General features: G+C 55.6%; 1 protein-coding gene and 1 non-coding gene across 3 annotated transcripts in view; both read left to right on the top strand.

The window, feature by feature from the left end:
* Positions 1 to 776: 776 nt before the first annotated feature.
* The window catches only part of LOC134735285 (TBC1 domain family member 3G-like), a 35,826-nt gene continuing 22,198 nt past the window's right edge, over positions 777 to 14,404 (top strand). For both annotated transcript variants that reach the window (XM_063629664.1, XM_063629663.1), the window contains exons 1-4: positions 777 to 1,011; positions 1,199 to 1,398; positions 12,321 to 12,528; positions 14,026 to 14,081. In XM_063629664.1, coding sequence (XP_063485734.1) covers positions 1,239 to 1,398; positions 12,321 to 12,528; positions 14,026 to 14,081 — 424 coding nt within the window. In that variant the 5' untranslated portion in view covers positions 777 to 1,011; positions 1,199 to 1,238. The remainder of the gene's footprint in view (positions 1,012 to 1,198; positions 1,399 to 12,320; positions 12,529 to 14,025; positions 14,082 to 14,404) is intronic.
* On the top strand, positions 12,776 to 12,877 carry LOC134735388 (small nucleolar RNA U13). Its single transcript, XR_010118434.1, has one exon. It is a non-coding gene; the product is annotated as a small nucleolar RNA U13 (small nucleolar RNA).

The following is a 14,404-nucleotide window of genomic DNA, read 5'->3' as shown; positions in this document are numbered from 1 at the left end:
AGGCCGCTGGAGAGGCCGCGGGGCGATGTCGCCGGGGGTTCCCGGCTGCGCTGTGACTCGGGTTGAAGACTGCAGAGCGGAGGCCCGGCCCGCAGCGCCCAGGCCCCTCCCGCCCCCCATCTCTCTTGTTTGTCTCCGAGTCCGGCCGGAACCGGCTTCTGCTCGCGGCGGGGCGGGCGGGGGGCTGGCTGCTGATTGGTCGACGCCTGTTTCCAGCCCCGCTCAGCCAATCAGCGGGCGGCAGTGTTTTCTTCTTGGGGTCGGAATAAAAGGGCTGGAATAAAAGAGGGCAGAAAAGGCGCCGGGCGGGCCCGACACACGCCGGAGGAGCCGGGTGAGCTGGAGCCGGGGATGGCAGCCGGGGCGAGGGCGCGGGGGCAGAAGCGGCCGCCGAAGGGGCGTAGGGAGAAAACGTGGGAATAAGAGGAGAGAGATGGAGTGATGAGGGGCCGCCAAGTAAGAGATGACGAACAGATGCGGGCTGGGGATGGAGGCGCGGGGGTCCGAGGCCATGGAAATGGACGAGTTGCCGGGGAAACGCCCGAGATGGGGGTCGCGCGGCTGGCTCGCGCCGCCGGTTTGAACCGGCTCCTCGTCTCCCACGCCGGGTTCGCGTGGCCGCAGCGCCTAGCGACCTAGACGGCGGCCAATGGCGCGGCAGTTCCTGCGCCATCCGGCCAATGAGCGCGCCGGGGCGGGCCGTTCCGTAGCTCTGGGCGCTGATCTTGTGGTTGAAGAAACCAATTCTGGGGAAGGGTCTCGGGCGCGGGGGGGAGGGCACCTGTCAGGGTCCCTGGGAGAGGCAGCCCTCGGATCTGCCCCTGCCCACCTGACGCTGCGTTCCATGCTGGCCCCAGGCGATGTCAGTCCTGCTGCAGGCCAGGACTAGTTCCACGGCCCTGAGCATGCGTTAGCCCCTTCTTGCCTCCATGCCTCAGTTTACCTCGGAGTGAGCTGCGGGAGACGTCTCCCTGCCTGGCCGGGGCGGCTCTGTCGTAGCGGAGGGTAGCGGTACGAGCCGGCCGCGGGGTGGGGGTGGCCCAGGTCCGGGCAGGGCTGGGGTTCGCCGCCTCCGCTGCGCGCACCGGCCACCGCGGCCGGGGAGGGGTGACAGTCCCGAGCCCTGCGGCAGCGGGCAGCTAGGGGCGGCCGCAGGGGCTGGGCAGGACCGGCCGCTGACGCCGAGGTCTGTGCGCAGGTGGTGCAGAGCCAGAGCCGGAGCCGCGCCGCGCCGCACCATGGCGCCCACCCTGGCCACTGCCCGTCGGCGCCGCTGGTGGATGGCCTGCACGGCCGTGCTGGAGAACCTCCTCTTCTCGGCAGTCCTCCTGGGCTGGGGCTCGCTGCTCATCATGCTCAAGTCGGAGGGCTTTTACTCCTACCTGTGTACCCAGCCAGGTGAGACAGGCGCCTGGGGCTGCCGGGGGCTCCTGGAGCCAGGGCTTTGGGAGGGGGCGGGATGGGGGCGAAGACCTAGCGAGCCACAGCACCGCATTGCCCAGTGCCTCTCGGGTATCAAAAGGCCCATCTGATCCTCACCCAGCCCTGCCGGGTACTCGTCATTGCCCCTGTTTTGTGGACGAAGACATGGAGGCTCAGAGCGATCTGTCTTGCGCAAGGCCACAGAGCCTGGGCCTGCAATCCACCCAGAACCCCACCTGCTGTCCAGGGTGTTCCTTCCACCCGCTACGAACATTGCTGGACTCCTCTCCTCTCCTCCCAGCCCTGGAACATAGCTTGGCTGGTAGTAAACATGTTGCTGTCTGCTTGTGAGAAAGAGGAACTCCAGATTTAGGGGCTGGGGTGCAGCAAGAGAGGAAGTGGCCTTGCCTCCTCCACCCCAGGGAGGGCTCATCTAGAATCTAGACGTTCCTCAGGCCGTTGTGGAGGCTCCCAAGTGCTTGCTGGACACAATTTCTCGTCTATTTTTGCTGCCTTATTATTCTCCAAAGGACATTTCCCCCACGGGCCCTGAGGACATCTCCGTGGCTTTCCAACCTCATGGGCATGAAGGGGGAAGAGAAGAAGGGAGCATTTATGGAAATGATGTTAGGCTTGTTCTCTGCTCTTTGCCTCGTCACTGGAATTGCTGAAGGCAGGCTGAGGATGCTTCTCTACATGACATCTGCACCACCCAACACACACTCACCTTCACACTTTCACACCCTGTTGGAGGATCCTGATTACTACAGGGCAGTAGTTTCAGCCCCACAGGAGGGCCACAGCAGCCCCCAGCCTCTAGCCTCCTACCCTCCTTCTTAGGCAACCTTGACAGGAAATGTTTCCCTCTGCCTTCTCCTTGATCCCAACGGTAACTGCATAATAGCTGAGCTCACATAATCTCTCTCGCCAGTGCTAGAGTGCCCTTAGATGGAGGTAGCCCAGGTTTGACTTCCTGAATCCCCAGCAGCAGGCCTTTTCTTTCTAGAGCTCTTTGCAGGAAGAGAAAGCTTTGGACCAGCTCATGCTGGGTGTAATCCTTTGTGGAAGCTTCCCTGTTTCCCTTCTCTGATCTGCCCTGGAGATTCCTGTGTGTCCCAGTCTCTAGGGAGGGAGGCTTAGCTGGAGAGGTTCAGGGCAGGAGAAAGCAGGCGAATGCAGAGGCCGCGGGGAGAGGCTAGAAAGTATATGATTTATAACTAACCTTTAGCCTTTAGCCACTCAAAAATATTTCCTAATAGCCTAAGGGTTCTTGGCAGGCCTTTCCCCACATCAGCAAGAAATCTTGGGAGTTGGGAAGAGTCAGACCTTGTTCCCTGAACAAGCTTTCTGCTTTGGCCAAGAGTTGTTAGGAGATTAATGCCTGTCCCCGAAAGGCACAGGTTGGAGTGTTTGCTGCTTCCTCTTCTTTCCTCTCTCCTCCCTTAGAGATCGTGACCCTTCCTGCTCGCCTCCCTGATGGGCTCTTTCAAGCTGGACACAGGGTTTAAAAAAAAAAAAAAAAAAAGAAAGAAAAAAAGCAGAAAAAAAAGTCATCATCCACAGAGAAAGCTTTTAATGTCTCACCCAGACCAGAGAACTGTTGTGGGCAGGTTTTTTTTTTGTTTTTTGTTGTTTTTTTTTTTTACCCACCATGGTGTCGGAAGGTCAGATTCTAGGACTTTTTTTTTTTTTTTTTAATAGATTGTCCACGGATTTAATTGATTGTATGGTTTTGGCAGAATTGGGTCTGGTCCCTTCATTCCTGCCTCAACCTCAGCTTCTTCCTCTGTCTAAGTGGGAGGAGTCCCAGAGATTGTGCCAACGCGGTGCTGAGTTGGTGTTTTAAGCCCTGGGCAGACTTGACAGGTAGCTCCTCTAAACCGAAGTGAAGGTGAAGGGTCAGGATTGTGGGTTGAACATCAACTTTTTTTCCCGTACTTTTGTTCCTGCCTCCAATTTTGGTTTTTCTGATTATCTGGCAAACATGCTGGGCCCACGTCCTGGGCGGGAAGGCTGCTGATTCCACACAGCTTATCTCTCTGGACACACTGCTCCTTGATTCTTGGAGTCTGCATAACCAGTTTTCTTTTAGGCCAGAAATCCCCGCACTTGGCTCGTCTGGGAGTGCCTGGCGAAGTTAGGGTGAACGTTTCTGCTTCAGTCTAACATTTTCAAACTTGGTGCATGGCTGAATTGCAGGGAAGCAGTTAGGCCATTTTTGAATTTATCGAATTAGACTTGTGAAAGGCTGAGCAGTGTCCAGCTGATTGAGATGCAAATTTGTCAGCTTCGTGTCGCTCTAGGACGATGCTTTAGTTTGTTTGTTTTCTAAAGAAAATTTGCCTGAACCTGTTGAAAGATTCTTAGAACTCTTTCTTAGGACTCCAGCCAGAATCTGGCCACAGACGTGGTATTGGGTTCCAGTCGGGTGAGGTGGCAGAAGGAAGGAAACAGCTCATTTCTCGGCTGCCCCTCAGTTTGTCCTTCCTTGCCTGCTGGGAGACATGGCAGGCTGGGTTTGGGGACCTGGGTGCGGGAAGCTGGCAACGGGTTTTGCACAACATCCTCCAGGTGTTGGCTGCTGGATGCCTCCCTCGTCCCCCTGGTGAGGGCAGGAGACCAATTGGGTTCTCAGCCCAAGAAGCACGGGGCTTCCCAGAGCTGTATCCTCTTGGCCTCTGGAATGGCAATGTGACCGTCCACGCCTGAGCTCTTTCTTCATTTTCTCTGTTGTCCAGTGGCCCCCACTTCAACAGGGCAGGGTCAGCCTGGGGGGCTGCGGCTAACTGTGAATGTTTTCTTTTTTCATTTGAGACAGGGTCTCGCTCTGTTGCCCAGGCTGGAATGTAGTGTTGCAATCACAGCTCACCACAGCCTTGACTCCTGGGCTCAAGCAATCCTCCCACCTCAGCCTCCTGAGTAGCTGGGACTACAAGTGTGCGCCACCATACTCAACTAATTTTTGTATTTTTTGTAGAGACAGGGTCTCGCCATGTTGCCTAGGATGTTCTCAAACTCCTGGGCTCAAGCGATCCTCCTGCCTCAGCCTCCCAAAGTGCTGGGCCTACAAGCATGAGCCATCATACCCAGTTAGTGTTTTGTTTTTGTTTTGGGGATTACAGGCGCCCACCACCATGCCCGGCTAATTTTTGTATTTTTAGTAGAGATGGGGTTTCGCCATATTGGCCAGGCTGGTCTCGAACTCCTGACCTCAGGTGATCTGCTCTCCTCTGCCTCCCAAAGTGCTGGGATTACAGGTGTGAGCCACCGTGCCTGGCCCTGGTTAGTTTTTGTTGTTGTTGTTGTTGTTGAGACAGAGTCTTGCTCTGTCGCCCAAGCTGGAGTGCAGTGGTGTGATCTCGGCTCACTGCAAGCTCCGCCTCCCGGGTTCACACCATTCTCTTGCCTCAGCCTCCCGAGTAGCTGGGACTACAGGCACCCGCCACTGCACCCAGCTAATTTTTTGTATTTTTAGTAAAGACAGGGTTTCACCGTAGTCTCGATCTCCTGACCTCGTGATCTGCCCGCCTCGGCTTCCCAAAGTGCTAGGATTACAGGCATGAGCCACTGCATCCGACCCCCTGGTTAGTTTTTCAACTTTTTTTGTTTTGTTTTGTTTGAGATGGAGTCTCACTCTGTCACCAGGCTGGAGTGCAGTGGCACAATCTTGGCTCACTGCAACCTCTGCCTCCCAGGTCCAAGCAATTCTCCTGTCTCAGCCTCCCAAGTAGCTGGGACTACAGGTGACTGCCACCACGCCTGGCTAATTTTTGTATTTTTTAGTAGAGATGTGGTTTTACCGTATTGGTCAGGCTAGTCTCGAACTCCTCACCTCAGGTGATCCACCCGCCTTGGCCTCCCAAAGCCGTGGGATTACAGGTGTGAGCCACCGTACCCGGTCAAATTTTTTGTAGAGATAAAGGTTTCATCGTGTTGCTCAGGCTGGTCTCAAAACTCTTGGGCTCAAGTGATCTGCCGGCCTCAGCCTCCCAAAGTGCTGGGACTACAGGTGTGAGCCACCATACCCAGTTAATTTTTAAATGTTTCGTAGAGATAGGGGTTTCACCATGTTGCCCAGGCTGGTCTTGAACTCCTGGGCTCAGTCGATCCACCCACCTCGGGCTCCCACGTTGCTGGGATTATAGGCGTGACCCACTGCTCCAGGCATACATGTGGATCGTTAATCCCCTCTTTCTTGTAACCTAAACATTCAGTAAACATTGACGAAGGTGCCGTGCTGGGTGCAGAGCAAACAAGTCATCACACACATACCTGTGTAACCTGTATAATTCCAGGGGGTGGTCAGGCCCCCAAGAAAGCAGGGTGCCAGGAGCCAGAACGGCAGTGGAGATGTGGCTGCTACTGGGTGGGAGGGCCTCTCTGGGGTTCAGGCGGAAGCCTGGAAGTTGAGGAGGGGTGATTCAGGAGAGGAGGGTACACCCTGGAGGAGAGGAGAGAAGTGGGAAGGGGCCGGGCCTGCAGGGACTGGGAGGCCATTCAGGGAAACTGAATTTTTTTCCCAAGGCAGGAGGAAGCCAGGGAGGCAGAGGAGGGCGACGATCCAATTCCCCTGTTAGAGGCGCGTGTGAATTGCTGAGGGCTTGCCACATGCTGGTATGTTTGGGTGGCATAGAAACCAGAAGCCATCATGGCCTCTGCCCGAGGAAGTCACTCACGGTCTGACCATGGGCATGAAGGCCGACCCCGGTTGTGTGCTCTTGACCGCTGCAGTTGCTCTGCCTGTGGTGGTGGCAGGGAGCTTCTCACCCTGGCACAGAGGTCGCTGCGAGTTCACCCTGGCACAGAGGTCACTGCAAGGGCAGAGGGGCTGCCGCCCACCTTGGGGAAGCGGGGCCAGGCTTGATCCCCACGGGCTGAGTGAAGCTGCAGGTGTGGACAGGAGACTTCTCTGCTGCCTCGAGGACCTCTTTTTTCTTGGGGGACGGGGAGGCGGGGACGGAGTTTCACTCTTGTCGCCCAGGCTGGAGTGCAGTGGCGCAGTCTCGGCTCACTGCAACCTCTGCCTCTCGGGTTAAAGCGATTCTCCTGCCTCAGCCTCCCAAGTAGCTGGGATTATAAGCACCTGCCACCATACCCGGCTAATTTTTTGTATTTGTATTTGTTTTTTATTTTATTTTTTTTTGAGATGGAGTCTCAGTCTGTTGCCCAGGCTGGAGTGCAATGGCATGATCTCAGCTCACCGCAACCTCCATCTCCTGGGTTAAAGTGATTCTCCTGCCTCAGCCTCCCAAATAGCTGGGATTACAGGTGCCCACCACCACACCCGGCTAATTTTTGTGTATTTTTAGTAGAGACAGGGTTTCACCATGTTGGCCAGGCTGGTCTCCAACTCCTGACCTCAGGTGATCCACCAGCCTTGGCCTCCCAAAGTGCTGGGATTACAGGTGTGAGCCACCGCGCCCGGCCGGATAGCTTTCTTAAATCCAGCCTTTCAGTTTTATTGCTGTAAATGTGACTTTTAAACTTTTCCCCCAGTTTATTTGCAATTTTAAAAATTCCATAGCAACGGGTAAGAAGGTTTAAAGGCTGGGGCCGGCAGCCTCAGGATGCGTCTCAGAGAAGAGCTGGCGGCTTTGGCTCTTCCCACTGCCCCAGCCTCCCTCCTTCTTGGTTCGTGACCTCATTTCCCTCCCAGACATCCGCTGGCCACCCCTGGCTTCTGGTGTCCATGAAGGTCCTGTCCAGCTTAGGCTGGCGCTCAGGGACCTCGTGGGACAGTCTTAGTCCGGTGCTCACCAAGCGATATTCAGGGCCTCCTGGTGTTGCCGACGCCATGGGCAGCCTTTTCCCGGCTCTGTTCTCTCAGCATTTTCTCTCTGGGATATGAGCCTCTAACCCAGGTAGGCCAGCATCGGCACAGCCCGAGCGGTAAGAGCGGGAGCTTCGGGGTCTGACAGCCTGGAGTCAAGCCCAGCTTCCTCAGGGACCCCCATGAGACCTTCGGCAAGTGACTTGCCTGCTCTGAGCATCCCTCGGGCATACGCTGACAGTATCCTCGTGGGGAATATGGGGTGGGCATGGGCACAGCCGTTGAGCGTGGCAGCTGGCACACACTTTCACTGCGCACGTGGCAGCCGCTGCTGGGACCACTGCTCGGGGGCCAGGCCCTGGTCAGCCCAGGACAGCCTCTGCCTGTCCGTGCCCTCCTGCCTGTTGTTTGCTCTGTGTCTGAGCCGACCTCTCACCTACATCTCCCCTGCCGGACCGAGGACTGAGATGCTGCTTCCTGTTGCCGGATAGACTAAGGATTTGACAGACAGGAGATCCCGGGCAGGGGCCATGGGTGCGCTGTCCAGGGGCCCGCACCCTGGAGTGGGGGACTCAGAAAACAACCAGTCAGGGAAGGGGGCAGCTCAGGAATTGAGAGGGGACCTCAAGCCAGGTACTTCTTGGCCCCCTCAAGCATCATCTTGGAGGCCCCCCTCCCTTTGTCTCCCCGGGGTGTGGGGAGGCTCCTCTTTGACTCGGGGGAGACTGGGGGGCCACAGCACCCTCTTATCTCCCTGATTCCTCTGTAAAGATCTTGTGCGTCTTCTGCGAGCGGGGCTGGACGGTGTTCCTCCTCCCTGGCCCTGGGTCTCCCCCTGAGCCGCCCTGTTCCTGTTCTTGGCACTCACTGGCCACGCTGACTCTTGCCTGTCTTCTCGGTTCACCTTCTCTGGCCGGGCTGGGCTGGGTCACTTCTGGCCGCCCCCGAGGAGGCATCTGTTTAATAAACAGGTGCAGGTGTGGAGCAGAGCAGGCTGGCCCGGGGTCAAGCTCTAGGCTGGAAGCAGAGGGCCACCCCACGCCTTGGCACTTCCTGGGTGCTTAATCTGTCTCTCTCCTGGCCCACGGTGGCCCAGGTGGGAGGAGGGGGAGAGGAACAGCCTGGGTGTGTCTGTGTTTGGGCATCTGCTGGGGCTGTGACGGTGCGGGTGCGTGTGGGCTGTTTACTGTCAACAGAGCTTCTGGGCTCACCAAGGGCTTCCTTCCCTCCAGCAGGAGGGAGACTCTCAAATTGCTCCACAAGCAGAAGGAGAAGCCGCTCACCTCCCCCGCCCCAGGCGCATCTGTTGCCGGACAGGACGGCCTGGAGGCAGGCAGCCCGGCAGAGGGCCTGGTGGCAGGGATTTGTTTAAGAGGAGAAGGCTGTTGGCCTAAGTGCAAGGTCCCTGCCCCTGTGTGTAGTCGCTCCAGGGTAAAAGATGGGAAGGACAGATACCCTTGCCTCTACCCTGACCTTGCCTCTCCCCTATGTGGTTAAAGGGGTGACCAGATCTCTAATCAATTTAAGACTTTTGTTTGTTTGTTTGTTTGTTTGGAGACAGAGTCTCACTCTGTGGCCCGGGCTGGAGTGCACTGTTGGGATGTTGGCTCACTGCAACCTCTGCCTCCCGTGTTCAAGCGATTCTCCTACCTCAGCCTCCAAAGTAGTTGGGGTTACAGGCACCTGCCACCACACCTGGCTAAATTTTTTTTGTATTTTTAGTAGAGATGGGGTTTCACCACGTTGGCCAGGGTGGTCTCAAACTCCTGACCTCAAGTGGTCCACCTGCCTCAGTCTCCCAAAGTGCTGGGATTACAGGCATGAGCCACCGCGCCCGGCCTAGCCTTGGGATTTTTATCTTCTGGCTCCAGATGAGAAAACCCATGGGTTTAGAGACCCAGCTGCGGTTCCTCCCTGGGGTAACTGGAGGTCCCTGGTGCCTTTACTCATAGGCAGTGCTGCCTCACCCACTCCATTCCTCGTGCCTGTGGCTCCTGCTTGCAGCAGTAGAACCTACGGCCCCCCAAGCCCTCAGTCATTCCACGGCCCCTGTGCAGTCACTAGCTCCAGACTGTGCATGGCCCCACAAGTCACCCATCCTGGGCCCTGGCGTGCCCTCTCCATCCATCCTCTCTGTCACCTCTGCTGGTTTGCTCCTATCTGCATGTCAGCCTGGAAATGGCTGTTGCTTTGTAGAGACCCTCTTTCCCCGACTTCAGAGCCAATTCCTTTGCTGCTGGCAGAGCTGGCATTTGAAACCAACACCAGCTCACAAAGCAGCTCCTCCTTTCCAGAAGCTGCCGCACTGTGGATGGGCGAGTGGCCCAGGCCCGCCGGCTGAGGCGGTGTACGTGAAGCTCTGAGCTCGACCCTGACGGGCTCGAGGACCCCGTCTGCCATGTGCTTTGGCTGACCGTGTGGTGGACCTTGTTTTTGGAAAACCGAGAGAAAGTGGCTGAGGGGGAATCTGGTTGGTAAGGTTGTATTGCTATGGCTCCAAGTGATTGACTTGTGGTTCTGATCTCCTTAAATCCCCCCTAGATTCAACTTGGTTCTGTTGATTCCTCTCTCGATCCTTTTGGCCATTGTGATCTGGTTCCATTGTTTTTTTGTTTTGTTCTATTTTGTTTTTCGAGATGGGGTCTCACTCTATTGCCCAGGCTGGAGTGCAGTGGTGTGATCTCAGCTCACCGCAACCTCCGCCTCCCGGGTTCAAGCAATTCTCCTGTCTCAGCCTCCTGAGTAGCTGCGATTATAGACGCCCACCACGCCCGGCTAATTTTTGTATTTTTAGTAGAGACAGGGTTTCACCTTATTGGCCAGGCTAGTCTCGAACTCCTGGCCTTAGGTGATCCACCCGAAGGGCTGGGATTACAGACTGAGCCACTGTACCTGGCCTGATTCTGTTTTGTTTGTTTGTTTGTTTGTTTGTTTTTGAGACAGAGAGTGCAGTGGTGTGTGATCTTGGCTCACTGAATCCGTTCCCCGGGTTCAATGATTCTCCTGCCTCAGCCTCCCGAGTAGCTGGGATTACAGGCATGTGCCACCATGCCTGGCTAATTTTTGAATTTTTAGTAGAGATGGGGCTTCACCATGTTGGCCAGGCTGGTCTTGAACTCCTGACCTCAGGCGATCCACCCGCCTCTGCCTCCCAAAGTGCTAGGATTACAGGCGTGGGCCACCACACCTGGCCCTGTTGTTTTTATTCATTCAGTAAACAGCTATTGTAGGCCAAGACCTGGGTGAGATACTGGGGACACAGAAGTGACCACAATGCAGGCCCTGCCCTTCAGTGCTCACAGCCCTGGGGGATTAGACGTGCCTTTGCGCTTCCACACACGCTAACGGGCCTGTGCTCCCCGCAGCCATTGCATCCGGCTCTGTGCCGGCTATTGGTGCCGTGATTCCACCCGGAGCCTCCAATAGCGGCAATCATCGTAATAACCACGAGAACAGCAGCAACTTATAGCTGTTTGTTATTAAGTGCTTTCTATGCCTGGGTGAGCTCTAGAAGGTTTTCTGAGTTTTTCTCATTGATCTTCCCCCAAACCCTAGGAGGTGGATCTTATCATTATATGATGTCCATTTTATAGATAAGGGAACTGAGCTAGAGCAAGGTCATGCAGGTAGAAAGTGGAGGAACAAAAACTGGAAGCTAGAAACCAGATTCCAGTTCCACGCTTGTCATCCACACGGCCCCGGCGGGGCTCCTTGGCCACACGTTGGCATGAAGCACGATTCCACCTGTGCGCATCCTTTCCAGTGACCTTGGAGGAGCCCCGGGAGGCCCGAGCAAGCCTTTGCAAAGCTCAGCGCTACAGCCCTGGCGCCAGAGGGCTGCAATTGGAAGGCAGGCAGTTATCGGAAGAAAAGCGTTTGCTTGACTCTCCCAGTGTGACCTCACATCTAATCAAAGTCGGCTCCTGTTTCCTGCAGGATTAGTCAGCATCTCTTAACTAGCAGTCCCGGCCAGGAGAGCTTCTCAGCCACGTTCCCAGCCCGTCCTCCACCTTCCCGTCTTCAGCTGCCACAGCACTTTTCTCTTCCTTTTTGTGTTGTTTTGGTGCTGGGTGGACTTTGGAGGGGGCCATTAAGGGCTGGGTGTGGCAGACACACCAGACTCAGCACCCAGCGAGGTCTGGGCATGGCCATGGGATGGCATCACAATGACCCCGGCAAGGAAAATAAGAAAGGTGCATATCGGTGGGGTGCGGCAGCTCACGCCTGTGATCCCAGCACTTTGGGAGGCGGAGGTGAGAGGATCACCTGAGATCAGGAGTTTGAGACCAGCCTGGGCAACATGGTGAAACCCCCGTCTCTACTAAAACAAAAATTAGCCGGGCACGGAGGCAGGTGCCTGTAATCCCAGCTCCTCGGGAGGCTGAGGCAGGAGAATTGCTTGAACCTGGGAGGCCGAGGTTGCAGTGAGCTGAGATCGTGCTACTGCACTCCAGCCTGGGCAACAGAGTGAAACTCCGTCTCAAAAAAAAAAAAAAAAAGAAAAAGAAAATATCAGGGGGAGAAGGTGGCATCTGTTCTATGTTTGAGAAGGCAGCTGGACTTCCCATTGAAGGAGGTGCCCCAGTCTCCCCACATGGACAGAGGAGAACCAGGCTATTGGGGTGAGACCAGTGCTTGTGCTTCCCAAGTGGTCTGGGGTCTGCCTCCATATTGGCTGCAGTCTGTCCCCATGGACGTAGCTGCCGTGAGAAGGTTCTCGCCAGCCTGGGGCCCCACAGCCAAGGCTGGGCCCTGAGGTCTGCTGTTCTAGGGTGGCAATGCTCTCAAACGGGACTCTCAGCCTGGGCTGTGTTGCTCTTCAAGGGACACGCGAAGCTCCTGAAACTGTGGATAAACCTTGGTGTGCATTTTCTGGGGAGGTCTTTATTGGATTCTTCAAAGGGTCCGTGGCCCCCACAAAAGTTAAGAACCTCTACGTTTTCACTCCAGGGAACTTGGGCCAAATGGCCATCCAAGCCTGCTGCAGGGGTAGCCTGAGCCCTCGAGAGGCCCCCAGCCAGCCCTGGCATTCCCAGTGGGGGGGACTCTGAATGGGCACCTGCCCTTCTGATCTTTGGGAAACCCTGTCATGACCCTGAGGTCAGGGTTTCCTTCCCTCTTCACACAGAGAATGTCACCAATGGCACAGTGGGCGGCACAGCAGAGCCGGGGCACGAGGAGGCGAGCTGGATGAACGGCTGGCTCAGCTGCCAGGCGCAGGATGAGATGCTAAATTTGGCCTTCACTGTGGGCTCCTTTCTGCTCAGTGCCATCACCCTGCCCCTGGGTATCGTCATGGACAAGTATGGCCCGAGGAAGCTCAGGCTGCTGGGCAGGTCAGTGCGGGTCCCTTAGGGGGCAGGGAGTGGGCAGGTGGACCCCTGGGCTGAGTTCCCCACAGAAGGGTATCCTGGTCATACCTGATAGCAGGTGTACCGTGGAGCTCCCTGAAGGCCCTCCCGTCCGCCACCGAATCAGCAGGTGCTGTGGTCCTCGCCGTGCTCCAGTGCCAAATAAGAAAAGCTCCAGGCTCCAGGCCGCCCGGGGACCGGAGTTGCTTGTCGCTAAGAATATGGGTTTCCGGTCGCTTTGTAGTTCATAAGCGCGATAACTGGGGTTTCACTCTCATGTGAGACATGCTTCCCTCAAACCTTGTTACGAAGCTGGCACAGTATCCATCTGATGAGAAAAAAAAACAAAACAAAACACTGGTTTCCACAGCCCGTTTGACCTTATAGCTCCACCAGAAAAAAGATTGTCAACACGTACCGCCAATATGATAAGCACATGGAATTATAAATGATGTATATCTGTGCTTTTTTTTTTTTTTTTTTCCAAGACAGAGTCTTGCTCTGTCGCCCAGGCTGGAGTGCGGTGGCGTGATCTCGGCTCACTGCAACCTCTGCCTCCCCAGTTCAGGCAATTCTCCTGTCTCACCCTCCCGAGTAGCTGGGATTACAGGCGCCCACCACACCCAGCTAATTTTTATATTTTTATTTTTTTCATATTTACTTATTTATTTATTTAATTTTTTTTTTTGAGATGGAGTCTCCCTCTGTCGCCCAGGCTGGAGTGCAGTGGCGCAGTCTCGGCTCACTGCAAGCTCCACCTCCCGGGTTCACGCCATTCTCCTGCCTCAGCCTCCCGAGTAGCTGGGACTACAGGCGCCCACCACCACACCCGGCTCATTTTTTGTATTTTTAGTAGAGACGGAGTTTCACCGTGTTAGCCAGGATGGTCTCAATATCCTCACCTCGTGATACCCGCCTGAGCCTCCCAAAGTGCTGGGATTACAGGCGTGAGCCATCGTGTCTGGCCCCTATGCCATTCTTTTTTTTTTCTTTTGAGATGGAGTTTTGCTCTTGTTGCCCAAGCAACTGGAGCTGGAGTGCAGTGGCTCCCAGCCCCCTGTGCCATTCTTAATGTGCTTTATAATACATATACAAAATGAAAATGGGCTGGGCACGGTGGCTCACACTTGTAATCCCAGCTTTTTGGGAGGCAGAGGTGGGTGGGTCACCTGAGGCCAGGAGTTCGAGACCAGCCTGGCCAACATGGTGAAACCCCGTCTCCACTAAAAATACAAAGATTAGCCAGGCGTGGTGGTGGGCGCCTGTAATATCCCAGCTACTCGGGAGGCTGAGGCAGGAGAAATGCTTGAACCCAGGAGGCGGAGGTTGCAGTGAGCTGAGATCACGTCACTGCACTCCAGCCTGGGCAACAGAGCGAGACTCCGTCTCAAGGAAAACCAAAAGAAAAAAAACAAAAACAAAACAATAACACTGAATAAAGTCATAATGGTAAATAACATTCCGTTTCTGCTTGGCTTTTAGCGCCTGCTTCGCGGTTTCCTGCTTGCTGATTGCGTATGGAGCAAGTATACCAAATGGTGAGTGTGCTCTTCCTCCATCTTTTGTCAGGGACTGGGGAGAGAGCGCCCCGAGCTGCTCCCAGACCCACCTGCTCTTGGACACTGTCCTGGGCTTGCTGCTCACTGCTCAAGTTAGAGGGGACACCTGTTAGGCCTCTACTCAGTTACTGACCTCAAATGGACGGCGGGATCAGGGAGCAGCCACCCCAGACAGGAGCTGCCAGGATATGAGCAACTTCCATCTCATCACCAAACCAAGCCAGGCCCTCACTGATGCCAACCTGAGAGGCAAGTTCTAAGAACCAGGCCGGCTGTAGGGGCACGGTCCTCGGTGTGTGCAG

Source organism: Symphalangus syndactylus, chromosome 20, assembly GCF_028878055.3.
Source record: "Symphalangus syndactylus isolate Jambi chromosome 20, NHGRI_mSymSyn1-v2.1_pri, whole genome shotgun sequence".
NCBI lineage: Eukaryota > Metazoa > Chordata > Mammalia > Primates > Hylobatidae > Symphalangus > Symphalangus syndactylus.
This window is presented reverse-complemented; position numbering and strand designations above follow the sequence as displayed.